Genomic DNA, 27,899 nt, shown 5'->3' with positions numbered 1-27,899 from the left:
GTTCCAGGTGCTGTTTTGCACCCTATGGACTCGATGAGGAAGTAAAGCGCCATTTGGGATTGAACCATGGCTACTCCAGCAGGAAGTTCGGAAGCCGGTGGAGGTAAGATCTGTTATTATTATTACTTCTGTTCATAAACACGCGTGTGTTTTATGTTATATCATGGCACAATAAGTATAAAACGCCTACACTTGCCATTAATTAAATTGCACGCTAGTTCTTTTGTTTTGTCCATTTCTTTTAAATTAGCCGGCTAATGAGAATATCCAGCTAGCAACAGAATGCAGCATAATTAGTGATAATATATACATATAATTAAAAAAAAAATCATGTCGTGTGGTTTCTTTCTGCTTTTGGTGCTTTGATCAAAATTATCTCGCTATGATAATATTTTCCTTAGTATGATTTTAGTCAGAACATTCTGTTGAATTGCAGCGGCTAGGCTAACATCCTGGTTGCATCCTGGATGATTGGTTAAAAAACCCGGAAGTGTGTGCGTTCTTGAAGCTGATTGGCTGTCAGTGGCCACGCTGAGGCACGCGATTGGCTGAGGCGCGTTTTCCTGTGCGAAAGCGAAAATACATGTGTAATGCAGAGTGCTGTGAAAAAGTAATTGCCCCCTTCGTGCATTTATGTATATTTTGTTACAATTAAATGAATCAGATTATCAAACAAATTAATATTACACAGAGATAACCCGAACAAATAGGAAATTCAGATTTAAATGATGACTTCATTACATTTATTAAGGGGGGAGGGAGGGGGGTGTCTAAACCTACCTGCCCATAAGTGGACAAAGTAAATTCTTTGGACTAATGAAAAAAAAAGTTTAACTTTTTTGGAAAGTTTGCACCCTGTCACATCTGGCGTAAAACTAAGACAAAAAAAAAAAAAAGATCATCATACAAACAGTAAAACATGGTGGTGGTAGTGTGGTGGTCTGGGGCTAGAACCATGAATTCTGTGCTCTACTATAAAATCCTGAAGCAGAATGTCCAACCAACAGTTTGTGACTTCAAGCTCAAGTGAACTTGGATTATGCAACAGGACAATGATCTGAAAGACACCAGCAAATCCACCTCATCCACAAAAAAAATAAAATAATCAAGTTTAGGAGTAGCCGAGTCAAAGTCCAGACTTAAATCCGATTGAGATCCTTAAACAGGTGAAACCCTCTAATGGTACCGAACCAAACCAATTCTGGAAAGAAGAGTGGACCAAAATGAATCCACGTTTGAGTGCAGCTATAGCTGTAAAACAGTTATTGGGTTTGGGGGGCAATTACTTTTTCCACATGTGTCCAGTCAGGTTTGGACAGTTTTTTTTTTCTTCCCTTAATTGATGAAATCATTTAACAACTGCATTTTGTATTTACTGGGGTTATCTTGGTGTAATATGCAAAAAAAGAAAGAAAACAGGATCAGAGCCTGCTATATCAGAGCACCATGTTAATGAGTGAGTGAGTGAGTATTTAATTATATTGTGGAGCTATCTGTGTTTGTTTGGATCACGAGGCCCGAACATCCTCCATCATGACGTTGCACAAATTATTATTGTTTTTTTGTGTTTTAGGCTTTACGATGTGGACGCTTTGGGTGTTTCTGGTGGCTTCGCTCTTTGTATCCAGCATCAGTGCCGACTCGAAGGCTGTCACCACGACGCTTACTACCAAATGGCATTCCACGCCTTTGCTCCTGGAGGCCAGGTACAGTTGGTTTTGAAGCTGTCCATTGGAAACAAGTCACTAGTAACTATAATGCTGATTATTTTACCTGACGATAAACCCGTCGTGTCTCTGTCCCCAGTGAGTTCCTTGCCGAGGAGAGCCAAGATAAGTTCTGGGACTTCGTCGAGGCTAACCAAGATATTGAGCATGAACATGACGGTATGTTCACTTCCATTCGGATAATCTTCTACACATGGATAGAGCTGATAACATTAATTAATTCGTTTTATTTATATATTTTTTTATTGTTTTTTTTTTCCTTCTAACAGGAACAGATCTGTCCTATTACGAGCTGATCCTGAAGCGAGCCGGCCAGCTCCTGAGTCCTGTCCAGTTGAAGCTGCTGAAGTTTGCGCTCTCTCTACGCTCCTACTCCTCCACGGTTCATTCGTTCCAGCAGGTCAGAGAACACAGATAACACGTTCGCGTCAAATCGGCGCGTCTTTGACCGACCCTAACGTCAGCGTCTCTATGTTAACCTCCCGTAGATTGCGTCCAATGAACCTCCCCCGAAAGGCTGCACGGCGTTTTTCAGCGTCCACGGAGAGAAGTCATGCGATCTCGAGCGTCTGAAGAACCTGCTGGACGTCGCATCAGAGAAGTAATTAAAACCTTCCCGAGAGTACAGTGTAAACTTATTATATGTAACAGATATACGGGAACACTTCTGTAGTATATATACTGCTGAAGTTTACTTTATAGAAATCTATATATCTTTATTCCGCTCACCGTCTGTGCACTTCCTCTTTCAGGCCGAAGCCGTTCCTGTTTAAAGGTGATCACAGGTTTTCCTCGTCTGACCCGGACGCTCCCGTCGTTATTCTGTATGCCGAGGTGGGAACCAAAGAGTTTGCCAGATTCCACCAGCACATGCTGGCCAAAGCCAACAAGGGTCTGATTAACTACGTCCTGCGCCACTACGTCTCAGTGAGTATACATGACGATACATATGAGATTCTGAACACAGAGTGATCAAAAATGATCAGCACTTCCGTTATATTAAAACTTTTCTCTTATCAGCACTTTCTGTTCTAAGCTACTGTCTCTCCGCTTGTGAGTCGCATAAAGGAGAGCAGCGTGCTGCGATTTGTGATTTTTTTTTTTTTTTTTTCCGTGGTCTGTGGGTGTACCTGGTACTGAAACTACTCACGAAAAAACATAAAAGTCTGAAAACAAAATTTAAAGCGATACTCTAAGGAAGGTGAAAGTTTCTTATAGAGAATCGTTACGGGTGACGGGACACAGATTCATCGCTCTGAGCCTGAGAGTGAACAGCAGATTATGGAATGGAAACATCCTCAAGAAAGTTTAAAAGTCGACCATCAGCTGGAAAATTCATCAATGCTTATAGTTTTCTGGGATTCTCATCTCAAGAGCCAGTACTGGAACATTATCAGGAAAAAGGTTAATCAATAAACATTGCTTGTTACAGTGAGATGCTTATTAAAGAGCTGAAGACTAAACTTCGGATTAAGACGTAGAGGACTGGAAACAAGGGCGTCGTGATCTCACATGATGATGCACGTCCACACACTTCTGCTCGCACAGTGTCGACACTCTGAGATGTTAAACCGTCCTCTCTATAGTCCTGATCTATAAGACTTTTACCTGTTTGATTCACTTCTGATGAAGAACTGAAGACGACGGTGCACCCGTGGCTCGCAGCTCAGAATAAAACTTTTTTTATGAGGGAACACGAAAGCTTATAGACAGATTGATAAAGTGTATTGAAAAGCAAGAAAGTAAAAAAAAAATATAAAAGTTAATTAAAATAAATTGTACAGCCAGTGTGCAGAAACTGTGTGTGCTGTTCTCATTGCAGAAACCCAGTGATGATAAAGTTTATCTGTCTGGTTATGGGGTCGAGCTGGCCATCAAAAACCAGGAGTACAAAGCCAAAGATGATACACAAGTTCAAGGTTCGAATGCTGTTAATTATTTTTATTTATATATTTATTTTTTGTGAGTAAACATGTGATGAAAATGTTCCAATACGTCTCATCGATTCGAATGCTTCGTTTTTTTTTCTTGTTTTTTTTCTGTCCGACAGGCGCCGACGTGAACGCCACGATGATCGGCGAAAACGATCCGGTGGACGAAGTGCAGGGCTTCCTGTTCGGCAAACTCAAGCAAGTCAAACCCACATGTCCTGAAATTAGGGTTTAAATTTAGAATGATCTCAAGAATTAAATTCTTGTTAACATACTGTATCTGGGACTTTAAAGGAAACATGTGGCTTGTATCCAGATCAGCTTATTACCTTTTTTTTTTCTTTTAAACCTAGGGTGATCTACCCAGAGCTGAAGGAACAGCTAAAGGAGCTGCGTAAGCACCTGGTCGAGAGTACAAACGAGATGGCACCGCTTAAAGTCTGGCAGATGCAAGGCGAGTGCATTCAATATATTGTATATAATAAGGTCATGTATTTATTTCTTTATTTACCCAGAGTTCAGGATGATGAGGTGTGTATCGCCTTATCATCATCCGTATTCGAATTTTGACATGAAGGTATTCTCTGAATCTTTATAGAAATGAAATGTTTTTCGAATATATATATCCAAACAGCGTCTTCCTTAATTAGCTACGGCTTTGTGACTTTGCTGGCCCGCTGAAGTGTACTCACAACACCGCCTGGAGCTCATTAGCGCTTTATTAAGAGGAACTGTCAGGAGACTAAAGCCACCCACACACAAACACACACACTCTCAAAAGACTGCTCAAGACACAGGCTTAATAATCCATTAAACAGTAATGCTCTCTGATCGAGCCCAGCCACTTAAATCTGTGACACCTGGAGGACTCGATGAAGGTTTTTCTCATGAATGAAGCGAAGCCATTAGCTGTAACTTTCTCTTTCCGTGTCTCCGCTTTAGATCTCAGCTTCCAGACAGCGGCCCGTATCCTGGCAGCCCCTCCTGTAGAAGCGCTCAATGTAATGAAAGACTTGAGCCAGAACTTTCCTACAAAAGCAAGGTTTGTCGAAATCACACACATGTGTCTGTGTGTCTGTGTCTGTGTGTGTGTGTGTATATATACCGAGAGCAAAAGGAAGCATCAGTAAAGTTGGCCTAATTTACCCGAGTGCAAAAGATGCAAAAGTACACCCACTTCATCAAGCAGACTAGCCGGGCATCGTGAATTCTCCAGTGGAGCAACTGGGCGAGGATACAGATTCCACAAGCAGGATATATTGGCTGACTTTAGGACAAAAAAAACAAAAAAACATTCACATTGCAAGCTTTAATTAAGAAGCGAAAACAAATCCTGATTCACGCCTGAGGCTAGAGGTTATTAAAGCAAGACTAAGAAAAAAAATAAATAAATAAAAAGATTAATTGCACCCGTCAGCAATTATAAAAACAGGACACGCCTCTTCCCGTGAGCCGAGTCGAGAGATGAGAATCACCAGGGATCACATGATACGATATGATATTATCACGATAATAAGATAAGATAAAAAATCTTTTTTTTTTTGGTAAGAATCACGATATTATAAATATCCTGATTCAATTTTGTTACAATTCTAATAAAACCTAAAAAAGCAGATAATTTGCTCCTACCACCTGCCTGTCAGTGCTTTAATGGTTTAGCCTGCACCACCTGTAGGATTATAAAGGAACTACAACATAGAGGCGACCCCCAAAATTCGCGGGGGTCATGTTTCTAAAATTTATTGTGAAAAAACACGAATTTTGGATATGGTTTAGAGAAAAAGTGTATAGTGTAAACCCTAAATATGCTCCCTAAAAACTTTAATTTCATTTCAAAGTCAGCTTAAAAAAATTTAAGAATGTAAAGGTAAACCTGTATACTGTACAGTACTGTACTGCTGTCTCCTCCAGAGCTATAATATAAAATACCGATATTACCCAACTATATGTACCGTAATTTATACAAGTGATATTTCTTTGGTATCAGTACTGTAGGGTAAATACGGTAATAATTCACCATCACAAGCTGCGTTTCCCTTTACGATCGCTTTGTGTTCTCTCTACAGGACTAAAAAAATGTATACAGTATTATATTTTATATTGGAATTTAGCTGAATTTATGTTCATATTTATGGCACAAAATTTGTAAATTATATTGTTCAAAATAGTCTAAAATTAAAACACCACAAATAAAAGCCATTAAAAATTGTGGAGGATATTTGCAAGGATTTCCACGGACAGTTATTTAATTAGGTTCTAAGGTAAAACTCACGAACGACTGACCCCGCGAACTCTGAACCGCGACTTTACAGTTCAACTGTATTACTTGCTAACATGCAAACATACAGTATATATACATATATATATATATATCCTATGTAGATTTTTTTAAAAGTAATTTTTAGTCATGACTCGCCTCACAAAAGAATAACACTATCACTGAATTAGTTTTTTTATTTCCCCATCTTTATTAATTACACTACCAAATAATATTGTTAAATAATAGAAATTTCAACTTTTAGAATTTTTAAAAACACTTTTCAGCATTTTTTCCCCTATTTCCACTTTAACCTGCTAGCTAGCTTTGCTTCAAATCAAACTTTATCAAAATGTTTAAAATTTTCTCAAAATGCATTTGAGTTTTGCCTATTTTTTTTTTTTCTTCCTTGCCTCTTCATTTCTTTACTACCTTTTATTACTTTTTCAGGTCCATAACCAAAACGGCGGTGAGCTCAGAGATCCGGAGGGAGATCGAAGAGAATCAGAAGGTAGCTTTAATTTCCATTCCCTCGTCCACACTATGAAACATGAAGTCGTTTATTTTGAGGTGCTTGCACATCTTACCTTAATTGTCAGCCCAGATGGAAACAGAGGAGAAAAATGGAGTAATCACACTTCCTGCTGTCCTTCGAGGTTGCGCTCGTCGCGCTGCTGGTTAACGTCCTATCGGGTCGTTTCGGTATCGTTCGCTTTACACTGTTCAGCTTTAATCTTTACCACATGAAACACTTCAAACAGGCATATCGACCTCTCGCATCGGCTTCTTCGTTACAAGATAAACAAGTAGAGGAACAAACATGTCGCCTTATTTTTAAACTTTCCAACTTTTTCTGGCACGAAGATGAAAAGAGGTACTTCACCTGTTTTTGTATTTTTTTTATAACACATCCTGAAGGGCTTTATTTTCTTTTATATCATAGCTACAGTTATTTGCCAGCAATTCTTTATTTATTAATAAGAGTCATATTTATTAATTAAGCTACATTTAGTCAATATCTTTGAAATCGTAAAGCTCTCCGTCATGAAAACTTGACAGATTTAAAAACAAACAAACAAACAAAAAACGCTGTACCTGGAGACTCCTTCCACATTTTTCAATTTCAGCTTTTGGATCAATAAAGCATTTTCATCTGTCTGTCCGTCAAATTTTACCCAGAGAGCTGGCAGAACTGAGCATTGAGCCGGGGAGGGTCTTTTTAGTTTATGAGGTCGCTATAGGGGAGAAATCTGGTTTACTTGTTTTAAGACTTGGGCAATCCAAAAAAAAAAAGAAAGAAAAGGGGACAAACTCGCACAATGGGGACACAAGGTCTAAAAGTTCATTTCTTTTTATTATACAATTATAACTTGGAGGTTTCTTCTAAATAAAAAGGTGCTCAGTATCCTTGTGTTCTTTTTTTTATAGTACTTTAAGGGCTCATTGGGACTGCAGCCTGGCGAGTCAGCTCTCTTCATTAACGGACTCCACATTGACCTGGATGTGCAGGACATCTTCAGGTGAGCAGCAAATCTAAAACCTAAACCTTTTTGCGTTCACCAATAAATCCAATTTGTAATCGTCACATTTGAAACTGACAGCATTTTATTTCTTTATAACGATCCTGTACAGTGTGCTCGATGTGCTGAGAAGCGAAGCTCGTGTCATGGAGGGCCTCCGGAGCCTCCTTATCGACTCGCCCTTCATCCACGATATCCTCAAACTGAACGTTCAGCCATCCGACTCCGATTACGCCGTGGACATCCGCAGTCCTGCCGTCTACGTAAGCTTTCACTCTAACGTCTGTGTTTACTGTCCAATTCTTTTTCTGCACATATTTAGTAGGAAACGGTCTTTATTTCCGCTACAGTGGATCAATAATCTGGAGACGGACGGCAGGTACGCTTCGTGGCCCTCTAATGTACAGGAGCTTCTGCGTCCCACGTTTCCAGGAGTCATCAGACAAATTCGCAAAAATTTCCACAACCTGGTGAGCACACCCACACTTTCTAGTGTCTATTTTTTATTCATAAGTGTGGATGTTTCATTGAGTGCATTCTACTTTACCTGAAATCCTACCTAAAATACTAACTAAGGAACAAAAATTGTAGCCGAAGACAAGGGCTAAATGACAGAATTTTGAAACTTTCCTAAAAAAAAAAAAGTTTTAGCGAAATAATTCAAATAGCCAAGGAACTTGGGATTCTAATGTATAAATGTTCCTGCTGAGGAACAAGAAGTTCTATGTAAATAAGTTAATGCTGTAGTTTTTAAAAATAAGAATTTGTTGTCAAAGTATAAGAAATTATTGAAAACGAGCTAGGAATACTAGCTTAAAGAAATAAAAGTTATCTCTGAAGAATTTGCAGTTCTATCAAAGTATAGCTTGAAAAAAAATCTAAGTTCTATCTAAATAAGTTAAGTTTTAGCCGAAGTGAAATTGTCTTGAAATTATACACTCTAGCTCCGGGAAATGGATGTTCTTGTAAAAGAACTAAAGTTCTATGTTTTAAAAAATGAAGTAATTCTAGCTAAACAATAGTACTTTTTGCAAAAAAAAAAAATTTAGTTATAAAAAAAAAAATTATGGGTTATAAAGAAGAAGACAACTGGACTTAAACAGCAACTTCAAACTATAGAAGTAGAATTTTTAGCTATAAAATTTAATATTACACTACACTTCTAGCTAAACAACTTGTAGTTAAAAGAACTGGAAATGTAAAATGACTAATAAAAATCTAAAATTGTAGCTAAAGAGCTAGATGTTTTAAGATAAAACTGATCGAGAATTTCAGTTTGACAACCCCAACGCATTTTGTAAAAAGACTTAAATCACTATGTTCGTGAAATGATGTGTAGATGGTTTCATGGCTATGTTTTATTTGTTTTAAATAGTTTTTTTTTTCAAGTCGTTAATAAGATATGGCAGAGTTTCATACAATTTCCATTAAAATTGATTGTGTTATGTTGTTAAGTTGATACGTCCCATTCCTTCAGTTTGTTTCCAGCTGGGATCTATCATTAAACAGAGCAACATGGCTAGTTCGAGTTTGAGTCTGCAATACCGGTCACTTGTTATTATGTCTAATTTAAGACTGATTTTCTGATTTCTTCTTGTAGGTAATGATCCTGGACCCCACTCACGAGAGCACAGCAGAACTATTCAGCGTCGCAGAAATGTTCTTCGCCAATAACATCCCTCTCAGGTATGCAGTTCAGGTTTGGGTCAGGTGACTGAAGTCTAGGTTCATCCAAACCAATACGTTGGCTTTCAAGTTAAAGCTTGTACTTCTATAGTGTAGTCAGTCTTTTGCACCCTTTTGCTCTTTTGCCTGGACTCACTTCAGGATAGGGCTGGTGTTCGTGGTGAACCATGAAGACGATGTCGACGGCATGCAGGACCCTGGAGTCGCTATGCTACGCGCTTTTAACTACATCGCAGAAGAAGTGGACAATCAGATGGCCTTTGACGCAATTATGTCGGTAAGTCAAACCTCGGCGACTGCAGCAAGTGAGAAATGAAGACGTTAACGTTGGGTAAATCTAGGGCTTTACGAATTGTTTGACGCATATTGCGATTTGTTACTGTAATATGCATGTGTTAAAACTGTTAAACTACAATTTTGCTTTCAAACTGATTTACTTCAGGTTACAGCAAATAACAGCACACAAGATCTAATTAAGATGAAGTTTGATAATATTTGTCACCATAAAAGTTAAAAAAATAAACAGCTACTTATATTATTGACAAACTTTATATAGGATGTAATAAATTAGAGCATTTTGGGATAAAATTATTGCCCAGCTCCATATTGTATCTTTTTAATTTGTGGTTAATTGTGCAGAACATTTTTTTTTTCAGATGCTGAACCGTGTGCCCAGTGGAGGGAAGCTGAAGGTGGAGGATGTGGTGGCCGTTTTAAAGAAACGTTATCCCTACGTGGAAATAAGCAGCATTCTGGGAGCAGATTCAGCCTATGACAACAATCGCAAGGCACACAAACACTTCTTTGTGTTTTTTTTTTATTGATTTTTTTTTATTCAATGACATTGCTAATAATTATTAATAGAGACATTAGACAATACTACTCCTACTTTTATTACTTAATATGAAATCATGTCAAACCGGTGCTCACGTGTGTTGTAGAAAAAAAATGCAGTGCAAAAAAGACGAATACGCAGTGCACCAGATACCAATATTTGCCAATTATATACAATATTTTAAGTGTGTATATATTTAGGGGGGAGTGTGCAGGAGAAATGAGTCGGCCTCACCAGTTAAATCAATATATAAATCAATCAGGGAGCACGATGATAGAAAATCCAAGCTGTCCTGATGGTAAATGATCCTAATTTTATAATAATCCCAACTAAAGCACTGAGTTAATGATTGGAAGGTCGGCGGTTCGAGCCCTAGCTCCACCAGGTTGCTATAGTTGGGCCCTTGAGCAAGGCCCTTAACCCTGTCTGCTCCAGGGGTGCTGTATCATGGCTGACCCTGCACTTACACTGGGATATTCAAAAAAAGAATTTCACTGTGCAGTAATGTATATGTGAGAAATAAAAGGCTTAACTTAACTTAACTAATTTGTGAAAATCCTCAACTAAACAAAGGTCACAGTCAGATACAGTGGAAAACAGCTCTGAGACACAATGGTGTCTGGGGTTCCCCTCACTACATTTAACATGTCTGAGATTAATTTCCTTAGGCACGGTTATAGTTTTTGGTCACATGAGGGCCGTGTAGGGAAAAGGGACAGAAATTTAGCCAAGTGGATTGGTATGCTTTACATTGTATATTCGTGTCAAAAGCATATAGGACTCACTTTCTCTGACTTTAGAACAAATCCGACTTACGAGCGTGCTCCTGGAACAGAAGTCAGGGACTACCTGTAATGTGCATTAGTTTGCTTGATCACTAGCTTGAAAACTGTTTTAATCACAAATTGCTCTTTCCCTCGATGTCCACGTGTGTTGGTGCAGGAAGGGAAGGCGTATCATGAGCAGACGGGTGTCGGACCTCTACCCGTAGTCCTGTACAACGGCATGCCTCTACAGCCTGAGCAGCTCGACCCCGACGAGCTCGAGACCACTGTCATGCACAAAATCCTTGACACAACCGGTTTCTTCCAGCGTGCCGTCTATTTGGTGAGTAAGACCCTCCGGCACCGCTTTCACAACACAGAGAGCGTACGGCCACAACACACAGTGATGATTCTTACTCTGTTATTTTTCCTCAGGGCGAGCTGGCAAGCGACCACGACGTCGTGGACTACATCATGAACCAGCCGAACGTGGTGCCGCGCATCAACTCGCGCATCCTGACCACAACCAGGAGCTACCTGGATCTCTCCAGCACCAGTCAGTTTACTTTTATACGCACAAATCTAATCTGAGAACAAGAACCGTAACGTCAGGCTCAAGGGAACTGAACAAGTCAATAAACGTCTCGGAAATCTGTTTACATGTACATGGGGCGTACGCGAGGATGTTTATAAAGCGATTTAATTCTTTAAGGAAATGAGGTTTGGTGAAGTCAGAGGAGACTGGAACAGGGATCAGTTAAAAAATGTAAAAAGATTTAAAAAGGAAAAAAAATCCTGCATGATTTCTGGGCACTTGGGTAATATTTTAATACATAGCAGTAGTTATTTTTCCTTTCCACTACATCATTTTTGCACCTCATTGAATCTTCTTACAGCTTACTCCATTTGAAACACAGTGTACACAGAGTGCTTGAATTTTTTATAATTTTTTTAAATGGAATTACAGGAAAAAAAACAGCGTTCTTCACAGGAAAGATGTACTTCTATAGTTAAGAGCTCATTCATACTAGCAGCTCATAGATGCCTGAGAAATGCTTTCTGATCTATTGATGAAATTTTATTACATGTATGTATCCATACATAATAAGTTTATTATATTTACTCCTTCAGATAACCATTTTATCGACGATTACGCCCGGTTCCTTTTCCTGGATACGAGAGAAAAGAACACGGCCATGGCTAACAGTCTGAACTACATGACAAAGAAAGGTAAAGTGTATTCTTACAGAATTTTTCTAATCTTTTACAGGTAAACCTTAGATTGCCCCCCCAAAGAAATAATGGAAACTAAATGGAGTTGATTCATTCCACAACGCAAATGTATTTATATAAAAATAATTAAAACAAAATATGGAGTAAAAAAAAACTAATTAACCTGCACTTTATTTTGTGCCGAATATGACGACACGAAATGAGGAGTTGGGGGGGGGGGTCCCTGTGTAGAACGATTTTCTCTCACATACACACAAACGGAATCACTGCTCTGTCGGCATACTTTTCGAACAAGGACCCTCTCTAATGTCACTTGCTTTTGTTTCCTTTTGAGGATTTCGCTTATATGTGGCGTTGCGTCGTCGTTAAAAAGATTGATCTCCTGCACCATCACAGACTTTTTAACTGTTTTTTTCCCCCTTTTCACCGAGACCGCTGTTGCTGTACTGTTATTAAAAAAAACAGTCACTACACTTGGACACCCAAAATAAAAAAAATGCTTTACGCACACATGTGGTCACGATGTTATAGCAAACAGTACACACGCGCACGGATGTTGACTATATAAGAGAAAGAAAAACAAAGCGTATACGTACTGCGATACTCGTATATCAAGTTAAAATTGATTTAAAATTTTTTGCTCGTCTTGCAAAACACTTGCGGACCGAGTTACTCACAATCCAAGGTTCACCTGTATTTGACATACAGTATGTATCATAAAAATTGCTTCTGAGTGATCTTTCTCTCTCTTTCTCTCTCTTCTTCCCTCTTGTTTCTTTTTTTGCTCCCTGGTGGTGGGATTTTATTTTTTTCTAATATTTTTTTTAAGGGATGCACTCATCTGGTAATTTTTCTCTTTATGATTTTTTTTTAGATCGGTTTGACCTTAATAACGCTAACGTGTTGTTTGTGTTTTGTGGCACGTCATCAAGCTGTAACGGCATGTTCATTAAATATTAAACAGCATGTGCTTGTGCTTTTACTTCCTCAATTGTGACAAAACAAAGGACGTGTTTTAAAAAAGAAAGTGAGTCAGTTTACTAACAAGTGAATATGTCAGAAATATACTATGGACTAATACTGCTACTAGACTAATATAGTTACTATAGACTAACAATTGTAGTCTTTTTTCTAATAACTTTAAAAGACAGTTGCATACTAAGCAGTCTAAAGCCACTGATCAATATTCTACTTATGTGGTGTAGAAGAAAGTCAGAGGAAGATACCGGGACATTAAACCTGTGTACAGAACTGGGCTTTAGTAGAAAAGAAAGATACAGTACCGTTTAAAGTTTTAGAACACTTGCAAATTTCTTTGTTTTTGTTTAGTGATTTATTTTCTACATTCTACAACAATACTGGGGATTTCAAAACTATAAAATAACACATATAGAATTAGTTAATTACGTAACAAGAAAAACCTACCTCTGCCGCAGACGAGAAGTTCATCAGAGTTATCAGCCTGAAAAATGACCAATTAACAGCACCTCAGATTAGAGGCGTTATGAAGTCTTTACAGAGCAGAAGTAGCAGAAACATCTCACCATAAACTGTTCAAAGGAGATTAATGCATTTCTTGGACGCCTTCAACTTTTCGTTTACAATGTAGAAAAAAATAAAAATCAGGAACGATAAGAAAGTGTTCTAAAACTTTTGAACGGTAGTGTATGTCTATGTAGGCACTAAAATTATTAGAAACAGCACTTCTTGATGACTTGATGAGTATAACTATACGGGGGGTGTTCAAGTTAATCTGGGACTTGTGATAAACTTTGTGAATCGAATGATAAAAAATGGATTGACATTTACAGAAGACCTCAAGCATGGTATAGTGATGAGACTTTTAGCCGTAGTAAAAAATTTTATTTAAAAAAACCTGCCAGTACTGCCACATCTCGTACGGTCCTGACCTCGCTCTAAGCCATTTAAACATGTTTTGGCCATTAAAGGAGTTCCTGGGAGGCCGGCGATTTAAATGTGAATTAGACAGGCAGCCCGATCATGGCTCTGGTGTACTGAGAAAACGGGTGTCCTAAAACTATCCAAGTGAAATGCAGAGATGAGTGCATTAGTGTTGCAGGGGATTATATAGAGAAATGAAGGGATCAAAAGTCCCACTTTGACTTGAACGCCCTTTGTGTTTATATATTTTAAGATGGGTAATAAATTGAGATTCTGAAATCCTGCACATGCCTGTGTGTGTGATGTGATTAAAGCTTGTGTTGGATCGTTATTTCCTACAGCGCATGTTTTTTCCCCTCACTGTGTTTTACTGAGATGTAAATGAATTTTTGCATGAAAAAAAATTAAACAATACTGTCTGAATGTTTACAGACGATGGTGTGATCCGTCCCGTGACATTTTGGGTTGTTGGAGATTTCGATCAGCCAGCAGGAAGACAGCTGCTGTACGACGCCATTAGACACATGGTAAAATCTGACCGTAGTGAGAGAGAAAAAAACAAAAAAACAAGGACATAATTATTATGTTTCGTAAAAACTTTTTTAAGGAAGTACTCATCTCAGTTTATTTTGTTTTTCTTAGAAATCGAGTAATAATGTGCGCTTGGGGATGATCAGTAACCCAACGGAGAGTCCCACAAACGCAACCACGCTGATCTCACGGGCCATCTGGGCCGCTATGCAGACTCAAACAGCCAACAACGCCAAGAACTTCATCACCAAACTGGTCAAAGAGGAGACGGCCGATGCCCTGTATTCCGGGACCAACATCGCTGAGTTTGCTGTCGGGGTAAATTTAAAAACATAGATTTTGGATGAATTCTTTACTTTACTTAGTGTTATTTAAAAAAACAAAAAACTATTTCAAATTGAACATTATATATATATATATATATATATATATATATATATATATTAGTGCTGTCAATCGATTAAAAAAATTTAACTAATTAATCGCACAATTTTTTGCAATTAATCGCGATTAATCACAATTAAAAGACTGAAACTTTTTGGATATGTAAATGTAAATAATTAATGTAAACTCAAGGCAATGAAACTATTTAAATTAAAATATGATTGTTTATTTTTGTTTAACTTGTAACACAGATTTTCTCATGTAAACAACATACCTGCAATAAACCATCAATATTCTCCAAATTAACTGTTGGCTTGAAAGCCATATTTATTACAGAAATAAAAACACAGGTATGTGCCATTTGTGTCATTTGAATTTCAAAACAATCAATGCAATTTACATTGGCGAGGCCCTGTAAAGATTGATTCGGTGGGGTGTTTTGCTTTTAAGGGATATGTCAAAGACGAATTACTTCTCTGGTATTTAAATTCGGCTTTGCAAAATGTACAGATTACTTTTGTTTTATCCACAGAACCATCCGGCAGAGTTTTATACTGAAACTTTCCGTCTAAAAGTCCTTCCTTGGTCTTATCCATACTTCTTTGCACGTTGAACACACGTCGGCCACAACAGGAAATAAAAAAAACTGCAACCGCGTTAATTGCGTTAATTTTTTTTAATGCGTTAAATATTTCAAATTAATCGCATGCGTTAACGCACTAATTTTGACAGCACTATATATATATATAAAGATTTTACTTAAAGTTAGACAAAAATCATGAAAATGTCAAATTCTTAAACCGTTTGGGTTATTTATTTATTTATTTTTAACATTTTAACCAATTTATTATTTAATAATTATATTCCAAATTTTTTTCAATAGCTTTAATTGCAAATTTGTTATTAAAGACGTTTTGACTAGACCTTTCTGTATTTAACCCCTCTATGGTTTAATCCTCACAATTAGTACAGTGTAAAATCTCTGATCTTTAATCTTTGCACTCCCCAGGGCATGGACGTCCCTCTTTTTGAAGATGCGTATGAATCTCCTAAAGTGGACTTCCTCTTGTCCCAAGCCGCTTATTGCCGTGACGTCCTGAAGCTGAGTAAGGGACAAAGGGCCGTCATTAGTAACGGACGGGTGAGTTACTGTAATTAACCAGTCGCATGTAGGATGAGAGAGAGAGAGCATCTGTCTAAATTCCTTATCTAATTTTTACTCCCTCCGCCCCCCAGGTTATCGGTCCACTCGAGGAGGGCGAGGTCTTTAACCAGGACGACTTCCTTCTCCTAGAGAGCATCATCATGAAAACATCTGGAGAGAGAATCAAGAGCAAAATCCAGCAGCTGGCTGTCGAAGAAGATCGGTAAAGAAGATTGTTGTTGTGTCTTGGTGTAGGGGAGGTTAAATAAAAGAGTACAATAGGCTTTTAGAGAATAAAAGATTAGTTGTAAGATTCACCTGTTGTTTTTTTGTTTTTGATCCAGAGCAAGCGATTTGGTTATGAAGGTGGACGCACTGCTGTCGTCGCAGCCCAAAGGCGAGGCCCGGGTCGAGCATAGCTTCACAACGGACCGACACAGGTGAATACTAACCCACAGTTTCTTTTTATGTCCCACAGGGGCATAATAAAAAATTATGATTATTTATTCTCTTAATGCTCCAAAATAAAGCAGAAAAAACTGCCAAAGAAGCGTTATCCAGGAAACAATCACATGCTTTATACCCTTCACAGATTTAAAACTAATTTTAAATGAATACATAAAAAATAAATGGCGATCAGAATGAGACCAATGCTTAAATAATAAACTACATGAAATAAACCCTGATGTTGGATCAAGACATACATTTCCTTTTTAAAAATCATTGGGATCAAGTGACTTATACAAGATGCAGGATAGGACACTCAAAATCAAAAAGTTAAAAATAGAACAAAATAACCTGTAGTTTACCTTTGAAAAGAATCAGTGACAGTTGTGATCACGTGAGCTCGGCCCCAAAACAAGAAGCGCATGCGTACTACATGATACTTGATGATATTTGGTACTCCTAAATCAAGACTTGCTCGTTTTAAAGTCAAAATGTATAAAAAATTCTTTGCTTGTCTAGCGGAACACTCGCAATCCGAGGTTCCACTGTAATGCTTAATTAGTTACTATGGTATTAATTGCTCCATTCTATGATTGATCTGTTTTATTTAAACATCGGGCTAATTCAATTCATTATGTCAGTAAAATCGATTTGAATTCTCATCCATATAGGTAAAAAAGACATTTTTTAAAATTGTTTATTCGCTTATGCTTCCTTATAGCGCAGTAAAAATCTACCCCAAGGAGGAAGAAGTATACTTCGACATCGTGGCCGTGGTGGATCCCGTCACCAGAGACGCTCAGAAGCTGGCTCCACTCCTCTTGGTCCTCAAACAACTGGTCAACGTTCACCTGCGAATCTTCATGAACTGCCAGTCCAAGCTGTCCGACATGCCGCTTAAAAGGTGACCGTCTGGCAACCCCAGTGTTCTACGAATCTGCAAATCTACGAATTCAGCCATCCATTTAACTTCCCTCTTCCGCTCTGTAGTTTCTACCGATACGTCTTGGAGCCCGAGGTGGCCTTCATGGCTGATAACAGCTTCGCTCTGGGTCCGATGGCGAAGTTCCTGGACATGCCCCACTCTCCGCTCTTTACCTTGAACCTGAACACCCCCGAGAGCTGGATGGTAGAGTCGGTGCGAACACGCCACGACCTGGACAACATCTACCTAGAGGAGGTACGTGGACCTGCAAGGATGCAACATAAATAAGTGGAAGGTCGGAGTGTAGTACTGAAGCTGTTGGTACTTTTTTAAGGTGGACAGCATCGTTGCTGCGGAGTATGAGCTGGAGTACCTCCTCCTGGAAGGTCACTGCTTCGACGTGAGCACCGGTCAGCCTCCTCGCGGGCTCCAGTTCACCCTGGGCACGGCTTCAGACCCGGTCATTGTGGACACCATCGTTATGGCCAACCTCGTAAGGAACTGACTACTTAATCGATCTGCTGCAATGCTGTGTGTTCGAGTGTACAATTTTGATTTATTTGTGCTGTTTTTTTTTTCAGGGCTACTTCCAACTCAAAGCAAACCCAGGAGCTTGGATGCTGCGGCTAAGAAAAGGCAGATCGGAAGATATCTACAAGATCTACAGGTAAAAAGAAAGAGAACAAACTGGCTTAGTATTCATCGAATCAAAATGCTGCTTACAAGCTTTGGAATCTATGAAAACAAATCACACAAATAATCATTGATAGATTAATCAAGGCAACCTAACTACAGAAGAACCATCACAATATTATCTTCTACTGGATTCCAGGACATAGTGGAATTACAGGAAATGAACAGGCTGCCATGGCAGCAAGACAAGCCCTTACAGAAACAATTAGCGTATGTCAAATCCCACCCTCTGACCTCAAACTACTGATAAATCACATATATTAAATTAATGGCAAGCAGAATGGGAACAGTACCAAAACAACAAATTATTCGAAATAAACCCAGTGGTAGGAAAAATAAGCCTCTTCGAATCAAGACACGACCAGGTCGTATATACAAGGTGCCGTACAGGCCATACAAATGTAACCCATGCGTATTTATTAAAGGATGATCTCCAAATTGTCAGTGCTTTTGAGCTACTCTAACCATAAAACACATACTTTTTCACTGCCCAAGTTTAAATACTGTAAGAAAATAGTTTCTACCAGAACAAGATTTAAAAAACATTCTGCAAGACAAAACCGGAAAAACTTTGACAATTTCTATCTAAAGTGCACCTAAAGAATCTAATGTTAAATCTTGTTCTTCTGGCCAAAACCATGCTATGTTATGTGATATTTATATATTTTTATCTATTATTATTATATCCTTTTTTTTACTTTTTACACAACTCTCTAAATCACTTTCATTATAACATAATATAAAGTTGGTTTGAATGAACCAACTTAATATTGGATATGAATCTACCATGAAATAGCCTGAGAAGCTGATATGGCAATAAATCCTAATACAAACAAACAAGACAGGTAGGTGTGTGCGCGAATCTTAAACAGGTTTCTTTCTCCCGTAGTCATGACGGTACAGACTCTCCGGCCGACTCGGAAGACTTAATAGTCGTCCTGAACAGCTTCAAGAGCAGGATCATTAAAGTGAAGGTGAGTGTGACTGGTCTTCGGTGATACGATATACAGTACAGAAGCTGTTATAGCTGCAAAGGGGGGCGGGGCCAACATCATATTAGTAATCCATATGGATTAAGAATTGGACGTTATTCAAGTTCATATGCCTGTGAAAGCAGGTAAGGGAATACTTTCGGCGATATTATGTATATTAGTATTGTGATGATTTATTTCACAATACGTGTTTGAGATACTGAGAAAAGCCATCATGAATATTATTATTATTATTATTAAAAGCTAGATTCCTATTTAAGCTGACTACAATTTTGCAGCAAAGTTTTTTTCCATACTCTCTCAGCATTCCCACGAATGATTTCCCAGTATACCCCTAAACCACCTTAGGCGCCGATATGGTGATCCGCCTGTAATCAGATTACGAACCAGATTTCATTCGTTTTCTCGAGACTCTTTGTAGTTTTCTTCTCTGTTCTGCTCTGAAATGCAATTTCTGTCTCGCATGGCGAATTTCCTTAATAAACCCTCCGCGTATCGGCTGCAGGTGCAGAAAAAGCCCGACATGATAAACGAGGAGCTCCTCAGCGACGGCAGCAGCGAGGTCGACTCGGGATTCTGGCAGTCCCTAACCAGGTAAACACTTCACAAGCCGGGTTTGATTACCACCCGCGTTTTTTTTTTTTTTTTCACGCTTTTCCAAAACACTCTCTCTCTTCTAGAGGATTCACCGGTGGCCCAAAAGTGGAGGAAACCAAGCAGGAGAAAGACGACGTCATCAACATCTTTTCCGTGGCCTCTGGACACTTGTACGAAAGATTCCTGAGGTAAAGATCGCAGCGAATCTCCGGATGGATTTTTTTACGTTTTTGCGAAGCCGAGGGTCTCGAGCATGGCCGCTGTGTGATATTTAGAAATGGCACCGTGTTAGAATTTTTAAGATTAAAAAAGACAAGTCTCCGTGAGGTGACATTTGCTTCTTTTTTTTTTTTTTTAGAATTATTTTTCCTCCCGTTTTCCCGTCCGTGATCTTTAGACGCGTCACGTCTGATTAGAGCAGACATTATTCTCGTTCCAGCGCAATTCCGTTTTTTAAGGTCATTTTCATGGATTTCTTGGCTCGGTCTTAATGATGCCGCATAAACGTCCTGATCTGGGGTCAGTTTCGGATCTTCGACTAAATCCGTCTCGTGGGAAATGAGATGAGCTGCCCTACGAATCTGTGTTATTTAACAATATCGATTCTTTCAATGTTTTCTTTTTTTTCCTTTTCCTCAGAATAATGATGCTGTCTGTGCTGAAACACACCAAGACGCCGGTGAAGTTCTGGTTCCTAAAGAACTACCTGTCTCCAACCTTCAAGGTGTGTGTGTGTGTGTGAAGCTTGTTGTTAAACAGCTGCTTTTATAGGAAATGAATCAGATCAGAAACAAGACCTCAACATGCTGTAACTCTACTTTGGCAGGAATTCATCCCTTACATGGCTCAGGAGTACGGCTTCCAGTACGAGCTGGTGCAGTACAAATGGCCTCGCTGGCTTCATCAGCAGACCGAGAAACAGCGGATCATCTGGGGCTACAAGATCCTCTTCCTGGACGTGCTCTTCCCGCTCGCCGTGGATAAATTCCTCTTTGTCGATGCTGACCAGGTACCATTCATTTATTCGGAAGGTCGCAGGTTCAAACCCCGATGCCACCACGGTGCCACCTCGGGCATGGCTCTCAACCCTCAACTGATTAGAGGTTTAATGAGAAATGGTGTTTATTGCAGGAAGCAACCGTGTGTAATCTTAAACAGAAACAAGACATGGTTTGGAAACGCTTCTGTTCTGTTTTAAGGCTTCACCTTCATTACGTGGAGGCTTCCGCCACCTTCAGGCAAAACTCTGAAACTTCACCTATTTTCACCTATTTTTCCATAAATTAATGTTTAGTTATCCCCTTGTTTTTCATTTTACTAACAATACTGAAAACTAAACAGCATGTAGGATATACTGCAAGCAGTGCGCTTTTTTTTTTTTAATTAAGTAAAGAAAAAAACACAATCGGGCATTTAGTTGCAGGAAAATAATCTGAGTTTAAATCCACTTTTATATGGACAGGATTTCTTTAGTCTGATTAGCTTAAAGATTATGATTTACAAAATCCGATGTAAAGCGTTCATTCTGATAAAAATATAATAAGAAGAGTAAGTAGGGATGTGAATCACCAGTCACCTCCCGATACGATACTCATCACCATACCTCGGTGCCGATCCTTATAAGTATTACAGTTTTATAAATATCCTGATTCAATATATATTTTTTCCTTGATTTTGTTACAATCTGAACCCTTTAAAAAAAAGTTTAATGATGAATTAGTAGCCTGTTCCTTATAACATTAGTTTTCTCTCTTTAAAACCAAGCGCAACAATTAAATAATGCAAACTAACGCAGACATGTGGGGGTTTGAGACTTGTGTAAGCGTGTGTAACGAGTGCGTGTGAGCTAACCCCCTCACAGAGTTTGGAGAATAGGCCGATTAGAGGCTTAATGTGCACAGTATTTTTTTTTCCCCCATCTCTAAGACGAAGTAATTAGTATCTTTTCCACAGATTAGGTTAAGTTACTTTTCTGACAAACCCTGCCTTCTGTGTTACGATTGGCTACACAAATTCATTCTCGGCTATAATTGGTTAGATGCTTTGAAATTGAGAGCAAATGAGTGCTTTCTTTTTCCGCTGAAGAAAAAGGGCCCGTATTCACAAAGCTTCTTAGAATTCTCTCAGAGAGCTCCTGTCTTAGCTAAAAAAGTCCTAGCCGGGAGTCCTAGACTAGAAGTGATTTAGGAAACTTCTCAAAGCAACTCTGAGTAAGGAAAGTACAGGGACTAACCTTAACCCCTTTATCTTAGTTTGGAGGTGTGGTCGACCCAGTTGCTAGGCATGATGCAGCAATTCAAGGACTGTGATTGGTCGGTAAAAAAATCTGTAAAGGTTTTAAAATGCACTCTTTGTGAACATATGATGTGAAATCATAATGTTTGGTTATAAAGAAATTGTATAATCATGACTACAGGCTACTTCATGCGAAGTTTCTGTTATAGACTAAATATCTTAAAGTTAATTAAAACAGCCATATGTTGAAAATGTGTCTACTTTTGAAGCAACCGATTTCCACACACTAGTTACTATATTAAAGTTTTTGCATTTATACACCACACTGATTTTACTTGTAATCCATTTCCAAATGGCTCACGTTTTACCTATTTACATGATTGCAGGACAGTCTATTTAAGTTGTACTCTTGGATGATATGTAGCCAACAATCCAAGAGAGAGATCAGGGAAGGGAAGGGAGTAAAAGAACAACAACAACAACAACAAAATTGGACAGAAGAGCAGTGTTTAGCTTTACGTTCAGTGTTTGGAGAATATTTCTTCTTTCCGCCATTTTATCCCCTGGTATAGAAACTCAGAGCCTCCTAAAAGTCCTCATCTCTACTCTTAACAATTTCTCCTATAGGAGCTGTTTTTAGGGCTAAGATGTTTTGTAAATCATTTTTAAATTTTTACTAAGATTTAGTCCTAAATGTAAGGGGGAAATTCTACGAAAATGTCAAAATTCTTAGAATTCTTTTAGAATTTCGTCACTAGGAGTAACTTTTAGGCTTAAGAAGCTTTGTGAATACGGGCCCAGGAGTTGGCGAGTGAACATCAGAAATACGGATCGAGTATGAAAACAATCAGGTTAAGTGTTTACATGATTGTTGAACAGATTATCCTTCTTTAGAAGGTCAGTCTATTCCGACTGAGGTGTTAACATGTCATGTTTTTAGTCCGATTAGGTTTATGCTAGTTCTGTGTTTACTGTACAGTTCTGCAATTTGTTCCAATGGAAATTATAACTTGTTGGAATCAGGTGCGCTGATTCATCAATTCATTTACATATAAATTCCTTTCATTCAATCAAAGTTAAATATTCACAAGAGGCGTGTAAGTCTCGTTAACCCCGAGTCTTGTTCCTCAATCCTCCAGATCGTACGCACGGATCTAAAGGAGCTGCGCGACCTGGACCTGGAGGGGGCGCCGTACGGTTACACGCCGTTCTGCGAGAGCCGCAGGGAGATGGACGGCTACCGCTTCTGGAAGTCGGGCTACTGGGCCAGCCACCTGGGACCCCGCAAGTACCACATCAGGTTAGGAGGCGGGGCTTCAGGAGGCGCCGATGAATCGCCAAACTAACACTTTTACTAGTTTACCTCGTTCTACTAAATGAGCTCGTCTCGTCTCTGTCTTTCGTTCCAGCGCGCTCTACGTGGTAGATCTGAAGAAGTTCAGGAAGATCGCCGCCGGAGACCGACTCCGAGGACAGTACCAAGGACTGAGCCAGGATCCCAACAGTCTGTCCAACCTTGATCAGGTATGTGTGTGTGTGTGTGTGTGTGTGTGTGTGTGTGTGTGTGTGTGTGTGTGTGTGTTAGCCATACATCACCTCAATCCTTTAAAAAAAAAAAAATAATTGAAATTTTTTTTTTTCTCTACAGGATCTGCCGAACAACATGATCCACCAAGTGCCCATCAAATCCCTGCCGCAGGAGTGGCTGTGGTGCGAGACGTGGTGCGACGACGCCTCCAAAGCCAAAGCCAAAACCATCGACCTGGTACTGCGGCTTTCATCTCAGTGTGTGTTTCATCTTTACTTCCTTGTTTTTTTTTCTTTAATTTGTTAACATGAACGTTTGCGTCTCCAGTGCAACAACCCTCAGACTAAGGAGCCGAAGCTCCAGGCCGCCGTCCGCATCGTAGCGGAGTGGAGCGATTACGATCAGGAGATCAAGAGGATTTATAACAAGTTCCTCGAAGGACGAGAGAGAGGAGCGCACACACAGGAAAAGCACACACGAGTGGAGAAGAAAGAGACAGGTGAGCTCTCTTTGGCTACGTTTACACTGCAGGTCTCGATGCCTGATTCTAATTTGTTGCCTATATCTGATTTTTTTGATCGTCTGTTTACACGTTCTTTCAACTATGACTCATACCCGATTCACGTGTTTACACTCGCCATGCCATCTGAAACATCGCGCATACTTAAAGGGAGGTTCTTGCGCTACACACTAGCCAAGATAGACGAAGGTGAAGTATGCTTAACGCTCTGCGATATATGCAAAGTTCGCGAAACATCACCATGGTTTTAAAACAGAGGAGGAGAAAAAAACGGCAGAATTGCAGCCTGCGCATATGCTTCATTTACCCAATACTGATTTCTTAATTTTGTTTAGCGCTAATAAGCTGGATGCTTTTCCTTTTCCATGACACCTGCGATGTTATAATTCCACACGCGCTTCCACCAGAGAATAACATTACGTCATTAAACCGCGAAGAAGTCGCAGTTTTAATGACGTACAGAACGCAATGCCTCAGGAAATCTGATCTGTCTGTTTACACGACAATTACATTAGCACATATCTGATTTATATCTGATTTATTTCCACATATGAAGGAGACCTGAAACCGATCTCGAAATATCGGGATGCATGCGTTTTTTTCCTGTTTACACGGACATAGAACATATCGGATATTTGTCACATATGAGCAAAAAATTGGAATTGGGTCACATTTACCTGACAGTGTAAACGTAGCCTCTGTCTCTCTCTCGCTGTCTCTCTCTCTCACAAACGCACATCACCTACCTGTCTCACCTTTCTTTCAAATTCAGTCCCTGAATTTTCTTTTCGTTTTTCTGTTTATCTGTCTTTTCTTATCTGTTCTGTCTTAGTTTTTTTTTTTTTAATTTCCCTCACTTTTTCTGTTTTAAACCCCTTTTTTCCCTTATTTTCTCTTTTTGTATTGTGCTTTTTTTGTTTCTCTTTTCTGAATCTCAATTCTTTTCTTTTCTTCCTCTTGCTGTTTGTTCTTCTCTGTTATTAGCCTTGTAACACAAAAGCGCAAAGAAATATTTCATGAACCTAAATGTTTGTGAAACGATAGTGTTTAGTTCCTCATCAATGCCGTTTGGTGATGCGATTTAAAATTTATTATTATTTTTTTTTCATCTTTCATTTGTTTTATATAATTATGAACGCAACAGAACTTGTTGCTATATCGTTAAACAAGTATTGAAATTTTTCCTGCTAGTAAAAGCAGTGCTAATCATTTAGTTTGCTAGCACAACCCCAGTATGAACACGAAAGACGCACAATGAAATAAAAACTAATCAAAGTCTTGGGAAATAACATTTTATTCATAACATTTCTCTCATAACATTTCTCTTTGTCGGTAAATTACTAAAACTTTTTTGCTAATTGATTCTAGTACTTGGCAGCCATGTTAGCATTTAAAGCAAAAATGCAAACTTTCTCATTTATGAATCCAGTAGAAACATAAAAAAAAAGATTCTGACTGGAGATAAGGAATGCTAACTAGCTAGCGAGAAATCGCTCTTTTTTACACTTGGCATCAGCTGCTATAGAATGTGGTGGTAATATTAATGATTTTACAGAATTCTTTGGGGAAAACAAATTAATATAAATTGCTTAATTAAAAATAGACAATGAGAACATTGTTCCTAGACAACCTCAGAAAACCTGTGCTAAAAATCCATTAAACTTTAAAAGAGATGAGGCTTTAGTCAGCTGGCACATAGCTGTTATAGACATCAAAAAGGCCCAATGACACAATAAAACAAGACAAATCGATAGGAAATATCAACATTTCTCTCAGATGTGTTATTGAATTCATGCTGACATCAACAAACGATTCCAGCGTTTCAGTTACATCTCTTCATTAGTTTTCTCTCATAATTAAACTTTTTAAAATTTCTATTTCAGTTTCAGCTTTTTTCTGTTTCTCTTTTCGTAAAAAAAAAACTGTTTCTCATTTTTAATGACTCATTCCCCCTTTCTCTCCTATTTTCTCACTCCCACCTCTCTCACCCTCAATTCCTCTTTTTCTCTTGCAATTTCTTTTTCTTTCTTTCTCTATTTTTTTCTCATAATTAACCTTTAACTTTCTCTCGTTTTTTTTCTCTTAAGGTCTTTTTTTTTATCACTTTCTTTTTCACTTTTTTTCACATTCTACTCTTTCTCCCACTTTTCTTTCTTTTAATTTACCGTCTCTCTTTTTTTGGAGTTCAACCTTTTTCTTTCTTGCTTTTACTCTTGAAAAATAAATTAATAAAAATCTCATTGTTTCTCCGAATCGCCCCACACAAGAATCGTGTCATTGTAGTTCTCACCTTCCAGCTCACCTGTGTCACTCTCTCTTTTTCTTTTACAGATAAACACAGCGAGCTGTAGACGCATTCCGCGCAGGGACGACCGACTCTGTTTAAAGAGTTGTTTTCTTTTTTTTTTTCTTCTTTTTTTTTTTTCTTTCCTTCAAGTTTCTTTTTAAACAAAAAAAGCCTATTGTCCTGGAGCGGGGTCCACGTCGGCGCTGTGAAAAACTTGAATGGAAATGATTCAAACTCTTGTCATTTGGGAGTGCATGTGGCATGTGGCAGGACTGACGGGGAACAGGCGGAGAACCGATCACAGAGAACTACTGTGGAATTGTGGGAAATCGTGTATAACAGATATCACTGCCTTTCTTCTGTTACACCTGCACGTGTGTGTGTGTGTGTGTGTGTGTGTGTGTGTGTGCGTGCATTCTGACTGCAGTACCTGCTCACATATGATAAGTGAGGAAAATTGACATTATTTGTTTTTTTTAAATCCATGGTTCAATAGGAAAGGCTAATTTATTCATCTACCGCGCTGACCGTGCTGCTACTCCTCAGTTGCTGTTTTGCGCCAGATCGTCTGTTAGATAAATAATGATGAATTTAAGCAAATTTAAAATAGTTTTTTTTTTTTTTTTTTTACTCCACGTCTGATTGGATTTAAGAAATTTCTTACAAGACCAACAGAACTTTGTCCTGATCCCCCCCCCCCCTTTTTCCTCGTCCGCATCTACTGTATGGTTTTTAAGCAACCCGAGAACGCAAAGGACGTTCAGTTTAATTTGTTATTGGGGTGATAGAGGATTAATTATGAAATGTGTGTAATTTTTTAAATAAAAGAGATGTACGATAAATTTGTGCCTGGTTTTGAAATTTGACTCCCTGTCTTTTGTGATGCGTGTTACTGCCACACGAGGGCGACATGCATCAACAAACATTACTTTTCTGCTTTATCTCTTCTGTTATACTGTATATAACACTGTATATAAAGTGGATTCTGTTCTGTTTTCACGAGCATTCCTTTTCAAAACACACACACCTACACACACCTATAAATGGAAATGTGACTACATAATCAGATATGAATTCAGAGTGAAAAAAAATGCATCTTCAACCTGGAAAGGTGCATGATGAGCTTTACAACATTCCATAATATTCCAAAAAGATATATACCTCTTTGTGTTGTGTTTTATACACACTCCCAGGTACAATCATGCAAAAGTACATGGTTTAAATGACCCCACTTGCCTGATTAATGCTATTATCTTTAATTCCAATTTATACACTACATCGACCAACGTTGACTTTTTTCCTTTAACCGCACAGCCCCACACTGATTTATCCTTATCCTTACAGTTTCCTTCCTGATAATAATCTATGATGGGTGTGTAAACTTTTGACATCCGTAACTTTGGGGCGTTTGCCGGTGTCGTCTATCTCTCCTATATCGTCCGTACTGAATGGGAACCTCTTCGTCCTTCTGTGACGACTGACTGTAGACGAGGACGCCATCAGAAAAGGAACGATTTAGTCACCACGAAGTTAACAAAAAGTTGACCTTTTTTTTATTTTTAGTATCAATTGCAAAGCCAGAAAAAAGGGGATCATTTGCATGTAGATGATAGTTTGAGCAGGAATCTCTTTCTCCCTCTCTCTGTCTCTCTCTCTCTCACTAACTCTCATTCACATATAGTTACCATGACAACCTACCTACCATTTATTTCTGTATGTTACAGCCGGGCTGCTCGTTATTGGCGGTTTCCTTTTTTAAAC

At 38.7% G+C, this 27,899-nt stretch overlaps 1 protein-coding gene across 2 annotated transcripts; it reads left to right on the top strand.

The window, feature by feature from the left end:
• Positions 1-26,833, top strand: uggt1 (UDP-glucose glycoprotein glucosyltransferase 1). Of its 2 annotated transcripts, XM_053499016.1 has the most exons (40): positions 1-103; positions 1,574-1,706; positions 1,807-1,886; positions 1,997-2,127; positions 2,216-2,328; positions 2,480-2,654; positions 3,550-3,646; positions 3,778-3,856; positions 4,012-4,112; positions 4,601-4,700; positions 6,366-6,426; positions 7,344-7,435; positions 7,548-7,698; positions 7,786-7,905; positions 9,036-9,121; positions 9,263-9,398; positions 9,778-9,909; positions 10,899-11,063; positions 11,156-11,276; positions 11,852-11,950; positions 12,783-12,797; positions 14,288-14,382; positions 14,498-14,704; positions 15,780-15,911; positions 16,007-16,137; positions 16,259-16,354; positions 17,083-17,265; positions 17,352-17,541; positions 17,621-17,779; positions 17,868-17,953; positions 18,869-18,953; positions 19,477-19,565; positions 19,652-19,756; positions 20,208-20,292; positions 20,395-20,577; positions 22,943-23,103; positions 23,213-23,327; positions 23,452-23,568; positions 23,659-23,830; positions 26,183-26,833. In XM_053499016.1, the coding sequence occupies exons 1-40, from the start codon at positions 67-69 to the stop codon at positions 26,200-26,202; spliced, it is 4,635 nt and encodes a 1,544-aa protein (XP_053354991.1). In that variant the 5' UTR covers positions 1-66; the 3' UTR covers positions 26,203-26,833. The 2 variants fall into 2 exon arrangements, with proteins under 2 accessions (XP_053354991.1, XP_053355000.1); XM_053499025.1 differs by lacking the exon at positions 12,783-12,797.
• The last annotated feature ends 1,066 nt before the right edge of the window (positions 26,834-27,899 follow it).

Source organism: Clarias gariepinus, chromosome 1 (assembly GCF_024256425.1).
Source record: "Clarias gariepinus isolate MV-2021 ecotype Netherlands chromosome 1, CGAR_prim_01v2, whole genome shotgun sequence".
Taxonomy (NCBI): Eukaryota; Metazoa; Chordata; class Actinopteri; order Siluriformes; family Clariidae; genus Clarias; species Clarias gariepinus.
This window is presented reverse-complemented; position numbering and strand designations above follow the sequence as displayed.

Coding starts and splice junctions, on each gene's coding strand:
- uggt1 (XM_053499016.1), top strand. CDS start 67: ATGGCTACTCCAGCAGGAAGTTCGGAAGCCGGTGGAG. Junction 2,128..2,215: donor CGGTTCATTCGTTCCAGCAG/GTCAGAGAACAC, acceptor AACCTCCCGTAG/ATTGCGTCCAATGAACCTCC. Junction 20,578..22,942: donor TCTTTGTCGATGCTGACCAG/GTACCATTCATT, acceptor TCAATCCTCCAG/ATCGTACGCACGGATCTAAA.